The sequence below is a fragment of the Pristiophorus japonicus genome, chromosome 15 (assembly GCF_044704955.1).
Source record: "Pristiophorus japonicus isolate sPriJap1 chromosome 15, sPriJap1.hap1, whole genome shotgun sequence".
Classification (NCBI taxonomy): domain Eukaryota; kingdom Metazoa; phylum Chordata; class Chondrichthyes; family Pristiophoridae; genus Pristiophorus; species Pristiophorus japonicus.
Window position 1 is genome coordinate 177,209,448 of NC_091991.1, and position 14,877 is coordinate 177,224,324.

Consider the following 14,877-nt stretch of genomic DNA (forward strand, 5'->3'; position numbering starts at 1 on the left):
TTATGTGGTCACCTGCACTAATTTCTACTCATGCGACTCGTTGCCAAATTTTTATCGCATAACACTCCTGATTCGGGATGTCGGAAAGACGTTCCGAAATACGGAACAGCCTCGGTCCTGAGGTTTCTGGATTACGGACGTTCTACCTGTAATGGCTTGTGTATGTCCAATTCCATGCTAGTAATGTAATATTTGTTTTATTTCATCAATATATTTCTGAACTCATAGTTTTTTTTGAATAAGCCAGTTTGTATTATATACACTTTAGTATTGTGAATAGGCCTGTACCTACAGCCAGCTGTTTTTTTTCATTCTAGTTGTAAAAATGGTTTCTAGGTTAAGTCTTGCATTCAACGGGAGAGGGGATTGTATAGCTTATATAAAGGCACTCTTAATGACTGGCTACTATTTGTTATTAGTGGAGTTTTATGGACTGAACAGCACTTTATAGAGGACAACGTTTTAGTGAATAATGCATTGGAGGAACATCCCGAGAAGATGGTTACTCACCTCAGCAAACTTGGCTTCTCTGAAAGTGGATCATCCACGTGCAGATTTTTAAAACAAAAAGTGAATTTCTATTAACGTGATGGATGTTAGTTCTGGGAATGGACTGTTTTTCTATTTCAGGTATCCACTGTCAACATTAAACACGCTCAGGATCAGGTGTAGCACTGTAAAATAGCGTAAAGCTCCCTCTCTACTGGGCCATCAATAACCTGCCAGCATCAGCCATCCTTTGACCTCTCTGAGCAACGGTGCAAAACTAAGAGGTAATTTCGTACAATGGATATTTTTATTTTAAAAGTAACTAGGTAGTGGAAAAACAAATGGCAAAAGTGTCTTGCGTGTAACACTCTCATTTAGGAGAAACCGGAGTTACTAAAGTGAGTAAAGTTTCTTCTCGCCTACCGTGTCTTCCAGAATCCCAAAGCAAATTCACTGCAATTGTTTTTCTTGCTTATTTCCCATTCCCCCCACACTGAAAGAAATGATTTATGCTCACAGTGTCTGATTAATTCTACAGCGTGTCTGTATGCATCTGCCTCCCCTATTGAAATGTGACTGGGCCGTTTGAAGCAAGTACAAGTCATATCCCGATGTTCCTTCCAATGAAACTGCAAACAACATGATCTCTCTGGTAAAGTGGCCTCGATACTGAGCAGATCCGATTCGACAGCGAGCATAGAACATAAGGCGATAAATTCCATGGGCAATTGTATGAGAAGCATAGTGTGGTGATGTGCGAGACGCTTCACCTACTAAAGGAGGCAAACCAGGGCCCTGAGGCTACAGGACTGTGGTTGGTCTAAGCAGAAGTGAACGGACACATTATGACTCCAAGGGCATCATTCTCTGATCAAGAAAATTGAAATGAAAGCCAAATAAATTGAAGATGTGGCCAGGGACAGTCAGTACCTTATGTATTTCTGAGAATACTGTATCCAGAGCTGCACTGTGAAGCTACCCACTCAACTTTATATGGTGGCTGGAAGCAATCATGTTTGGAAATGATTTTTTTTTATGAACAAAGTTCAACTGCCAAATACAGTGAGGAAATGTGTCCACCCACTGGGAGAGAGGGAGAAAAATCACACCTTCAACTCTTAGTTTCATCACGTCAAAGAAAGATGAAGTAATGGAGGGGAGGGAACAATATATATATGGAAGTTAATTCTATTCGAAGATTGAGAAAGACTGTACTTGAGGTAAGAAACCTACCATTCATTTGATCTTCACATATAACTTAACTAGGAAGTATACCAGACTTGTAATCACTGGAAACTTGTAATCCTCTAGGTGTTAAAAATAACACCTGTTACTTGTGAATGTAGATATTACCGGACAAACTCAAACATGCATCATACAATAGTACAGCATAGGACGCTGCCATTCGGCCCATCGAGTCTGTTCTGCTCTTTCAAAGAGCAATCTAGTTCGTTCCATTCCCCCGCTCTTTCCCCATGTCCCTTCAAATTTTTCTCCTACAAGTATTTATCCAATTCCTCCTTGAACTAATATTGAATCTGTATCCACCACTCTACCAGGCAATTACTAACCACGCGTTGCTTAATAAAGATTTCACTCATGTCACCTCTGGTTCTTTTGCCAATCGCCTTAAATCTGTGCCCTCTGGTTATCGACCCTTCAGTGTCCAGCTTTTGCAACAGAGAAGTTGCTGAGACTATGTGCCCAATTTTCCCCAACCCTTTTTTCGCTGCACTTACCTTAAATGCCGCGACTTTACACGCTGGAAACAGCGCCGAAAAAAAGTGGCCCCATCCTGCCCGCTCTCCGGTGTCCCAGCGTGGCGTAGATAATGAAGTGGGGAGGGCGGAGCAACAGCCCAGCGCAGAAAGCACTGCCGGCAGCTGCGTGCATGCGCAGTGAAGTCTGCGCGCATGCTCCTGCCCGCCCAGCGTGTCCTGCGGGCTGTGAGCAGGACCTGATGCTCGCAGCCCCTATCCCCGGCCAAAGGGACGCCCGATGTTCGCCGCACCCTATCCCCAGCCGAGTGGCCTCCCGCACCGGCCGGCCGGCTCGCTGAGTTCCTGGGCCGAGGTAGGACTTCACTTTTATTTTTTAATTTATTGATGATTGTGCTTTGTTTAGTGGGGAGAGTTTTGATTGTGGGGGGGGTGGGGTGGGCTGGGGAGAGGAGGAGAGTTTTGATTGTGTGGGGGGGGGGGGGGCGGGGAGAGAGGAGGAAAGTTTTTTTTGGGGGGGGGGGACTTTAAAAAAAAAAACTTGATTCTGGCATAAAGGTAGGAATTCTATTTTTTAATTTGTTATTGATTGATTGCTTATTACTTTTTGGGCTTTGTTTTGTGCTTTGTAAGTCTTGGTGCTTTAAATGTACTAACCTGCGCCGAATTCTTAGCTGCCCGCAATGTTTTTCAGAGCTGGCCACATACACTGACCTAAGTCGATTTGGAGTAAGTTTTAGCTGGCCAAAGTGGCATAAATGGCCAAAAGTGGCATAAGTGTCTGGGAACGGCCCCTTTTGAAAAAAAAACTAAAAAAAAAAAATCGTACCTAACTGACTTACTCTGGAGCAAATTTTTGGGGGAATGTGGCATTTTTTAAAAATCTCACGCCAGAAAAAACTTGCTCAAAAAAAACTGATGCAAGTCATGGTCAAAATTGAGCCCAAAAACCCTAAAAAAAACAGCCTCAACAGATTAGAATGCAGAAGAGTTGGTCTGTTTAAGTCAAATCAAGACAAGTTGGACAGCATAGCATGCTCATGATAAGTGTCATTATGCAAAGATACGGTTGTATAAATTGAAGTAACTGAATCTGATCATAACTATTTCTTTGTACATTCATCTTACTGTGGAATTAAGCAGCTCAACGATTTCATCTAGCATTAACATGATCCACCATCAGAGAAATTGAAGAAATACACATGCAAAGACACGGAGATCCAGGTCAGGTCACAATACACGCCTTGTTATCACTATCATGCAAGTAGATATAAGACAGTATGAACCAACCCTCATAAAAATGAGATGCTCAGGCTGCTTACGGGGGCAGCTGACACCCTGAACCTGTGAAGGTGTCTGCAGCAGATTGGCATGCATAATGTAGAGAACCAAGATAAAACCTAGATAGTCATTTCCTGAGGCAAATTAAACTTGCAAGATTTAAAAGAAAGGATTTTCTTGGAGGTGTTAACATTAGAGAGATATACTTCATAATATGTACATCGTAGACAGTAAGACAGGTCTGCAGAAGTTGGAAGGACAGCTCAACTGCTTGTTTTCATTTTTCAGGAGCTTGTTTCTTCGATTTAATTAGCAGTACTTTCATTTGATTGAAAAAAAACTAGTTTGTTCCATTGTGAAGATTTTTATATTTGGCACAGACAAGCAAAGGATTCAGTTTGCAACAGGTGGAAGATCTTTCACATTGAAATATTACATTTCTATTTATCAGATATGGCTAGTCACTAAGTTGTGTTCCCTGCAACAGACGGTTGAACTGAAAATGCCTGCATTCACCAAAAAAACTCCATGGCCTTTCATATTCAGGAATCAAGGCTATTTGCTATGCAAACACGTTTGATGCTTGCTTTGTCCTGAAAACAATCGGGTTTGAGGTAAAATGGCCTGTGATAAGGTCGATAACAAATGGGGTTGGATCTCTTCTCTCTCTCTCTCTCTCTCTCTCTCTCTCTTCGGCAGTCCCCCAGAGACAAGGATGACTTGCTTCCAAACTAACATGAGTTCTAAGGCGGTTGACGAGTCCAATGGGGGATCTACAGACTCTGTCACAGGTGGGGCAGGTGGTGGTTGAAGGGACAGATGGGTGTGGTGCTTGATTTATCGTACGCTCCTTCCGCTGTTTGTATTTGACTACCGCGTGCTCCCGACGAAGAGACTCAAAGTGTTCGATGCTTTCCTGAATGCTTCTTCTTCACTTTGAGCTGTCATGTGCCTGGAATTCCCAAGTGCCGGTGGAATCGAGCATCCGGGTGAAGTCCAGGAATCCATCACTTCCATTTGATAAACTTTGCGTATCCGTGGCAGACCCATTTTATTTCTTGCATCCAAATGTTGAACTTCAGAGGAAACAAGAAGTATATCTGAGCCAGTATTATGCTAATTCTTCTGAGCCCACTGAGATGAAGGCTGGAGACTCCATGATGGTTAGATACCTCATGCATAATTTTAAGTTACAGACAGTAAAATATTCAATGAGGTAGAAGTATTTCTGGCAATCTGACTTCAAAAGAGGTGAGGTGGTTAAAACTCAAGTCCTCACTGTATTGGTAGAAAATGCAAATGTGGGTTTAAAGTGGTGAAATGACACTTTTGATTCATGTCTTAGTCACCAAAAAAGTGCAATTCTTACAAAATTCTGATGAGAAACTCGCATGAATTTCCCATTCGCAAGGCATGACACACAATAACTGACATTGACACTCTAAACAAATGACATCTTTGCATAACATTCCTTTTTTAAAAAAACTTCTGACTCACTGTGAGCAATGGCAGGGGAGATCTGTTAAAGAAAGACTTGCATTTCTATAGCGCCTTTCACAACCACCGAATGTCGTAAAGCGCTTTACAGCTAAAGTAGTACTTTTGGAGCGTAATCACTGTTGTAATGTGGGAAACACAGCAGCCAACTTGCGCACAGCAAGCTCCCACACACAGCAATGTGATAATGACCAGATAATCTGTTTTTTAGTTATGTTGATTGAAGGATAAATATTGTCCAGGACACCGGGGATAACTCCCCTACTCTTCTTCAAAATAGTGCCATGGAATCTTTTACATCCGCCTGAGAGAGCAGACGTCTCATAGAAACATAGAAAATAGATGCAGGAGTAGGCCATTCGGCCCCTCGAGCCTGCACCACCATTCAATAAGATCATGGCTGATCATTCCCTCAGTACCCCTTTCCTGCTTTCTCTCCATACCCCTTGATCCCCTTAGACACGAGGGCCATATCTAACTACCTCTTGAATATATCCAATTAACTGGCATCAACAACTCTCTGCGGCAGGGAATTCCACAGGTTAACAACTCTCTGACTGAAGAAGTTTCTACTCATCTCAGTCCTAAATGGCCTACCCTTATCCTAAGACTGTCCCCTGGTTCTGGACTTCCCCAACATTGAGAACAATCTACCCGCATCTAACCTGCCCCGTCCCATCAGAATCTTGTATGTTTCTATGAGAACCACTCTCAGCCTTCTAAACTCCAGTGTATAAAGGCCCAGTTGATCCAGTCTCTCCTCATGTCTCATCCCAAAGATGGGCTCAGCGCTGCACTGGAGTGTCAGCCTAGATTTATGTGCTCAAGTCCCTGGAGTGAGACTTGAACAACAACCTTCTAACTTGTCGTTAGTAATTTATTCAAAATCTTGTGTCTGCACGCACTTCCAGTTAATTGGTGAGATTGGAATTTCAGTGTGATATTTTTTGCACAAAGGCAGTGTTATGTATGTAAACATTGTAACTGTGTAAGACTTGCCACCAGAGGGCGCAACTGTTGGAGGCCCAAGGGTCACCTGCACACCTCGTGCAAGGGAGTATAAAAGGTTGTCTGCCATGCTGCTTGGGCATTCTGGAGTTGTATTAAAGAGACTAAGGTCACATCAATTTTAGTTCACAGTACTCAGTCTTGTGGAGCCCTTCCATGCTTAACAGGCAGTTTACATTATAAATGCGAAGGTAGGAATTTATAATGTAGAATAAGATATGTCTTGGTTCAACTGTCCCCCCAACCTCTTATGTGAATAGAATCTAGAAAAGGTACACCTTCGAGTTTGCAGAAGACATAGTCTACTTATAGGAACTGCTGCTACACTGTTGAAAAATATATTTTTTTAAACTAACAGATGCTTTTATCTGCACATTACTGGAACTTTCATACACAATCAAATCCTAAACAACTGACCAGTTCAAGATGCAAGACCTACCAAGATCAAACATGTAGGCGCTTCTGCTGCGTCACTTACACAGAATTTAATATGAATCCGCCTCATCATAGAGAGCGATGGGCTGCATGCTACCAAACCAACTTCACAATAACTTTACCTTTTATCCATTGACACTAGCTCACCAATTAAACAAATACTCATCGACAAGCCTGTGCCCGAATGCTCAGTGGCAGAGAAGCTAAGTGCTGTCTTTTCTCCCTTTATGTGAACTGCCAGCAAATTCTTCCTTGAGAATTGGTAATAAAAAAAGATTAGATACAGCCCTAATAGATGTTGAGATAAAATCAATAGACCTCTTGAGTCACGGGCCATAGCAAATCTACTGTTTTTCTGTCATAAGCTCAAATAGAAGATTTTCTAAATGTCTACAAAAATGAACATTTACCTGCGGAGAACACATCATCATAAAAAAGCAGTCATAATGTATTTCTTTTTATATGTGTGTCTGTGCTCGTCAGGTTTAAGAATAGCACTGCTAGAACGACATTTAGCACTTTTCATCTGTCAATAGCACTTTTCATCTGTCAATAGCACTGACAGTGTCAGGGTCAGGTACAACACAAGTCAAATGCAATGCTGGATCCCAACTTGACCGTAAAAGAATTTACTTCCAACAAATGCTTCAAAACCTTTCTTGGTAGTTTAAAAGGAAACAACATGAAACAAGAAAATTCCTAAAATACTGAATGCAGCATACAAAAATCCCAAACGATATAAAAGAAAGACTTGCATTTTATATAGCACTTTTCACATTCCAAGATGATTTACTTTTGAAGTGTGGTCACTCTTGTTGGAAGGCAAATGTAGCAGCTATTATGCGCACAGCAAATGAGATGATTGACCAGTTCATTTGTTTTTGTTGGTGTTGCTTACGGGATAAATGTTACCCACGGGATAAATGTTGCCTCGGCTACTTGGAGAATTCCCTGTCCACCTTCAAAAGAATGTTGTGGAATTTTTTATATCCTCCAGAAGAGGCAAGCAGGGCCTTAATTTAACATATAATTTGAAAGTTAGCATACCCAACAATATAGCATTCCCTCAGCACTGCACTGAATATCAACCTACATTATGCAATGATCGTGATTTAATTGCGAGACACGCAATTTTTAATGAAAATTCACCCCAACTTGCGAACTCACGATTTGCCTCGTAAAACTCCTGATTTTTTAATTTCTGTATTAAACATCGTCATGATTGGCTGCTGCGGTTACGCAGGTTGCGGGGGGGGAGGGGGTGGTCTGGGGGCCGCGAACTATTTTGTCTCCCATGATTGCCATTGTTTTTTCTCCGCTCTGTTCCCACTGAAATAGTCCAGATACTGTGCATGTGCACACATGTTGGACATAAACGACACCATTGCAGCGTGGTTCATTAGGCGAGTTCATCGGTGGAGCTTCTCTGGGATAATTTAGCTCAGTGAGTTTTTGTTTTCAGGATACATTGGTGACTACACTCCAAAAGTACTTCATTGGCTGTAAAGCGCTTAGAGACGTCCGGTGGTTGTGAAAGGCGCTACATTGCTTATAAAATAAAGGGACCCCGACTCAGCCGGACTGGGAGTTCAAGAACAAGTTGAGGGCTGCGGGAAAATAAATTGCTAAGTCCGGCGTGCGTTGTATGGGCCGAGATTCAAGCCAACGGTCTTCCTTTAAATTAAACCCTTTTTTTCCCCTTGTGTGGATTCGCGGAGCCGCCCGCGACCCCGACTGCATCGGCGGGTTGGAAGCTGGCTGGCTCGCGCGGTTGAAAAGAGACCAACAGCTGAGGCTTTCCTCATGGCAGTCAGGAGGGGGCGTCTGCCGCCATCAGTGCAGAGTGCGCACGCCACGTGGCCTTTGGTGGGGGGGGGAAACTGAGGAATGTGGGGCAGTGAAATAAAGAGAGACTCGCTAATCTCTGGGCCTGCAACAAGGCTGGAACCTATTGAGATTTTTGGAATGGGCTTTGAGACCAATAGTAACATTGCTACTCACTGCCACCCTAGTTCAGATCTGGTAACTCAGCACAACCCAGGGATCGAACCCAAGCACCTTTCTGCTCTTACAGTAATTAAGTAAAACAAAAATTATATATATATGCTTAATTGTATAAAATATTTTGTATCAGTCTTTACGGTAGAAGACACTAACAATATTCCAACAGTGGATAGTCAAGGGGCTATAGGAGGGGGGAACTTAACACAATCACAATCACTAAGGAGGTGGTACTCAGTAAGATAATGGGACTAAAGGCAGATAAATCCCCTGGACCTGATGGCTTGCATCCTAGGGTTTTAAGAGAAGTAGCGGCACGGATTGTGGATGCATTGGTTGTAATTTACCAAAAGTTCTTGGATCTGGGGAGGTCCCAGCAGATTAGAAAACGGCAAATCTAACGCCCTTATTTAAAAAAGGAGACAGACCAAAAGCAGGAAACTACAGACCAGTTAGCCTAACATCTGTGATTGGGAAAATGTTGGAGTCAATTATTAAAGAAGCAGTAGCAGGACATTTGGATAAGCAAAATTCAGTCAAGCAGAGTCAGCATGGATTTATGAAGGGGAAGTCATGTTTGACAAATTTGCTGGAATTCTTTGAGGATTTAACTAACGTGGTGGATAAAGGGGAACCAGTGGATGTGGTGTATTTGGACTTCCAGAAGGCATTTGACAAGGTGCCACATAAAAGGTTACTGCACAAGATAAAAGTTCACAGGGTTGGGAGTAATATATTAGAATGGATAGAGGATTGGCTAACTAACAGAGAACAGAGAGTCAGGATAAATGGTTCATTCTCGGGTTGCCAACCAGTAACTAGTGGGGTGCTGCAGGGATCAGTGCTGGGACCCTAACTATTTACAATCTATATTAACGACTTCGAAGAAGGGACCGAGTGTAATGTAGCCAAGTGTGCTGACGATACAAAGATGGGAGGAAAAGCAATGTGTGAGGAGAGCATAAAATATCTGCAAAAGGACATAGACAGGCTCAGTGAGTAGGCAAAAATTTGGCAGATGGAGTATAATGTTGGAAAGTGTGAGGTCATGCACTTTGGCAGAAAAATATCAAAGAGCAAGTTATTATTTAAATGGAGAAAGATTGCAAAGTGCCGCAGTACAGCGGGACCTGGGGGTACTTATGCACGAAACACTAAAGGATAGTACGCAGGTACAGCAAGTGATCAGGAAGGCCAATGGTATCTTGGCCTTTATTGCAAAGGGGATGGAGTATAAAAGTAGGGAAGTCTTGCTGCAGCTATGCAAGGTACTGGTGAGGCCACACCTGGAATACTGCGTGCAGTTTTGGTTTCCATATTTACGAAAGGATATAATTGCTTTGGAGGCAGTTCAGAGAAGGTTCACTAGGTTGATTCTGGGGATGAGGGGATTGACTTATGAGGAAATTGAGTAGGTTGGGCCTCTACTCATTGGAATGCAGAAGAATGAGAGCTGATTTTATCGAAACATATAAGATTATGAAGGGGCTTGACAAGGTGGATGCAGAGAGGATGTTTCCACTGATGGGGGAGACTAGAACTAGAGAGCATGATCTTCGAATAAGGGGCCGCCCATTTAAATCAGAGATGAGGAGGACTTTCTTCTCTGAGGGTTGTAAATCAGTGGAATTTGCTGCCTCAGAGAACTGTGAAATCTGGGACATTGAATAAATTTAAGACAGGAAGAGACAGTTTCTTGAACGATAAGGCGATAAGGGGTTATGGGGAGCGGGCAGGGAAGTGGAGCTGAGTTCATGATCAGATCAGCCATGATCTTATTGAATGGTGGAGTAGGCTCGAGGGGCCGTATGTTTCTATTTCTTATGCTTATAACTAATTTATATTAGTCATGGTAACCTTAAACTGAGGTGCATGGCAGCGTGGTGATAGTGGATAGGATTTTTAAAAAGTTTTTTTATACAGCATTTTCAGATGCAGTAATATCGGGCTAGAAATTCCCCAGTCTGTTGCTTTTTGATAAGAAACGTCATTTTTATGAAGAAATGAGAATAAAAATGTCCCCATTTTTTAATGGGGTAAATTTGGCCACAAAATACGCCTGTCGTTAAAAAACAGCATTGCACGAGGATTCGCGGCGTAAACCGCGATCGTGTCAATTTTAGCCTGAGGCCTATCAACGGCAAAAATACAGGCCCTGGGATGGGAGAAAACACACATAAAAAAATTACAAAAAACAAAAAATCAAAAATCAGCAAACATTTACCAGACTCTTAACTGAGTAATCGCTGCAAAGGAATGAAAAAATAAAAACTTTAACTTGTCTTTTTTTGCAGATCTTTATACTTTTCTGAGGCTGCAATGCCTGCTTTCCTCGTGTGTTTTTTTTTTCACCAGCGTACGAGTTCGCTGAACGGCCAGATTTAGGCGATGTGATATTTTTTCGCACTGCACCTTGGGGATCCGTTTTGCGCCGATATTTTGAAAACGCCATTGTTAAACTTTGGGGAATTTTGTGCACTTCATTTTAAGAACAAAAAAGCAGTTTTAATGTGAAAAAAAATCATGTTAAAACGTGCGCTAGGCTGGTTAATTTCTACGCCCATAGTTTTTGTAAAGAGCAGTGACCTGTTAAGAGATTAAATAAAGCCACTACTGAGGTTTATAAACAAACCGTCAATCTATATCGGTTTATGTTTGGAAAAAAATAGAACTAATAATTTCACCAAATCTCATGATTTTTAAAAAAGTTTGCCTCATGATTTATGAGATGGTGGGGTTGGCATTACCGATTATGTGGTCACATCCTGGAGTAGGGCTTGAACCCTCAAGCTTTTGACTTAGGGGTGCCTCCATTTAGTCAAGCTGGCTGAAGCATACTGTAAGGTTCAAGCAGATCTCCCAGCCAGTGCTCTTGGTAAGTAGCAGGAACTTATGCCATTCAAGCACAATGTAAAATCCTACTGTTGAGCTGCAGGTTATTTAACCCGGCCAATCCCTTTAAGGTCACAGTATAAAATGCAGACTTTATAGGACAATTGGAGATTCATTGCTGTTGATGTTTGCAGATGGGCAGGTGCTTATACAATTCTGGCTCCAGGTCAGTAAAAAAGCAATGTGAAATGACCGCCTTTCCCTTTTTTCTTTGAAACACACTTTGACACTTTGAAATGTGATGTCGGAATTGTGACTCAAAACTTTTAATGCATAGATGTGTAATTATTGGATAATACCGTAACCTTGATGCAATTCGTTGGAAAGTCAAAGTAATATTTAACAATGATAAAAGGTGCAATGTGAAGCAGAAAATATGTTCCTTTCATGCAAAATGAAGTTAGTGGTTTAAAATCATAGAATAGAATCATAGAATCTTACAACACAGGTGGAGGCCGTTCAGCACACCGTGTTTCTGCCAGCTCTGAAAGAGCGATCCAATTAGCCCTACTCCATGCTCTGTCCCCACAGCCCTGCAATTTTTTGCCTTGCAAATATTTATCTAATTTCCTTTTGAAAGTTATTATTGAATCTACTTCCATCACTCTTTCAGCTACCGCATTCCTTATCATAAAAACTAACAGCATAAAATAAAATTGTACTCATCTAACTTCTGAGAATAAGTGATTCACTAACTTTTTTCATCCTCCACCTCCCGTGTAAAACAATTCTACTGTTCAACCCAAAGTGAGCAATTCCCTCTACTGACACTTGCTGAGCGATTCCCTCTGCTAGCTTTACCCGAGTAGGTGACTGCATGTGCAGTTACTGTGCACTCCTCCCAGACCCCACGTGCCTGTACCTGCAGGGTGCATCTCTCCAGCTTCATTTCCAAGGTCTTGTTCGCTTCATCAAGACGACTTCTCTCAGCCTCCAGCTCTTCAATCTTCTGCCTGCAACAAAGCAGAGTGGAAACCTCAGTCAGTGGATCCGTCTGTTTTCCTTTCGCAGTTATCAGGCTGGCTGATGAGCAACATTACAAGCATGAAAATGGAAACCCGATTTTTAAAAAATATATATATTTATTTAGAAAAGAGAGTTAATTAAAGAGGAAAGAAAAGGAAAAGTCCACGTAAATGCCAGAACATTTTGCAAATTTTAATTTAAAAAAGTAGAGGCAGCAGAACACAAGTCCTGCCCGACACCTACCCATAACAAGTTTCTAATGTCAAGTGCACAGTTATGAGAAGACACCAAGCTGCTGCAGGCACCTCACATTGAGGGAAAGAAAACAAAATTTAGTGTGAGTCAGCTCTAACCACTCTTACAAATCCTTGTCTGACAGCACAGCAAGACTGCAGAGTCTTGGAACAGGTGCCTGCTCATCTTCTTGACTGGTTATACTATGATGTCAGCTTGGATCATTTGGCGGTACTCTTATCTCTGAGTAAGAAGGCTGTTGGTCCAACCCTCACTCCAAGGCTTGACTGCATAATCGACAGTAACACTTTAGTGCAGTACCAAGGGAGTACAGCATTTTTTAAACGTACCATTCTTCAGAATGAGATTTGAAGCAGAAACTTTGATTGCCGACTTCATCATTGATCGCATTACTATTTGTGGAGCATTAGTGTATTCAAAATGGCTGCTGTGTTAGCCTGCATAACAACTATGACTACAATTCCAACTAAACACTGAGGTCGGGGAGGGGGCAGACGATGTTAGAGATGGAAGTAGCTGGTCTTTGGGACAGAGGAAAATGGGGTCAGAAACTCAGCTTGGGATCGAATAGGGCGCCAATATTTTAGTAATTTCCGAACAACAGATGTTGGACTAACTGGTCTATAATTCCCTGATTTCCCTCTTTCACCTTTCTTAAATAGCGAAGTGACATGTGCAATTTTCCAATCTAAGAACAATTCCTGAATCGAGAGAACCTTCGAAGATCATAGTTGGGCCATCTGCAATGTTCGCAGCTATTTCCTTTAAAACCCTGGGATGAAAACCATCTGCTCGTGGAGATTTGTCATCTTTAGTGCCATTATTTTCTTCATTGCTGTTAATATGCTGAGGTTAATTTTGGTGTTCTTGATTCAATATTAGTTTCCTTGGGATATCTGGCATGCTATCCTCTTGCTCTACTGTAAATACTGATGCAAAGTAATTATTTAACATGTCCGCCATTTCCTTATTTTCATTTATATCACCTTGATCAGTTTTTAATGTGGATAAATGTGAGGTTATCCACTTTGGTGGTAAAAACAGAGAGACAGACTATTATCTGAATGGTGACAGATTAGGAAAAGGGGAGGTGCAAAGAGACCTGGGTGTCATGGTACATCAGTCATTGAAGGTTGGCATGCAGGTGCAGCAGGCGGTTAAGAAAGCAAATGGCATGTTGGCCTTCATAGCAAGGGGATTTGAGTACAGGGGCAGGGAGGTGTTGCTACAGTTGTACAGGGCATTGGTGAGGCCACACCTGGAGTATTGTGTACAGTTTTGGTCTCCTAACCTGAGGAAGGACATTCTTGCTATTGAGGGAGTGCAGCGAAGGTTCACCAGACTGATTCCCGGGATGGCGGGACTGACCTATCAAGAAAGACTGGATCAACTGGGCTTGTATTCACTGGAGTTCAGAAGAATGAGAGGGGACCTCATGGAAACATTTAAAATTCTGACGGGGTTAGACAGGTTAGATGCAGGAAGAATGTTCCCAATGTTGGGGAAGTCCAGAACCAGAGGTCACAGTCTAAGGATAAGGGGTAAGCCATTTAGAACCGAGATGCGGAGGAACTTCTTCACCCAGAGAGTGGTGAACCTGTGGAATTCTCTACCACAGAAAGTTGTTGAGGCCAATTCACTAAATATATTCAAAAAGGAGTTAGATGAGGTCCTTACTACTAGGGGGATCAAGGGGTATGGCGAGAAAGCAGGAATGGGGTACTGAAGTTGAATGTTCAGCCATGAACTCATTGAATGGCGGTGCAGGCTAGAAGGGCCGAATGGCCTACTCCTGCACCTATTTTCTATGTTTCTATGTTAAGGAGCCGACATTGCTCTTAACCACCCTCTTTTCCCTAATATAATCGTAAAATATTTTGTGTTGATTTTGATATCCGGTGCAAGTTTCTTTTCATGCTCCCTTCTTGTAGCTCTTACTATCTTTTCAGCATTCTTGTATGCTTTTTCTTTTCGTTTTATCTGTTAGATTTGTCAGAAATATGAACCAAGAGGTCCTGATTTTGGAGGAAGGTCTAATTACAACCTGGAAATTCCACAGTATAACAAGAGTTTTTAAAAATTTGAATTTACATTTTTTTTTAAAAAAGAGCTTCACTGGACATTTCTCCTGTGCCGAGTTCTTGCAATTATAAACCGGAGCGTGATTCTGTACTCAGTATCTGGTGATATAGAACTGCCCAGGGTTCAAACAGAAACCCTCATCACTGCAACAGCTCACTAAATTGACATGGGTCCTCTCATGTTATCCTGATCTTCAGAAAGCATAAGAATAAACACCATCAGATACTGTGACTCTGGCCATAAACTACAAAAG

The 14,877-nt window shown here is 42.0% G+C and overlaps 1 protein-coding gene across 1 annotated transcript in view; it reads right to left on the reverse strand.

The window, feature by feature from the left end:
- mad1l1 (mitotic arrest deficient 1 like 1) overlaps nt 1–14,877 on the reverse strand; it is a 614,071-nt gene that overhangs the window by 102,140 nt on the left and 497,054 nt on the right. Inside the window, exon 15 of the mRNA XM_070856648.1 lies at nt 12,184–12,274. Coding sequence (XP_070712749.1) covers nt 12,184–12,274 — 91 coding nt within the window. The remainder of the gene's footprint in view (nt 1–12,183; nt 12,275–14,877) is intronic.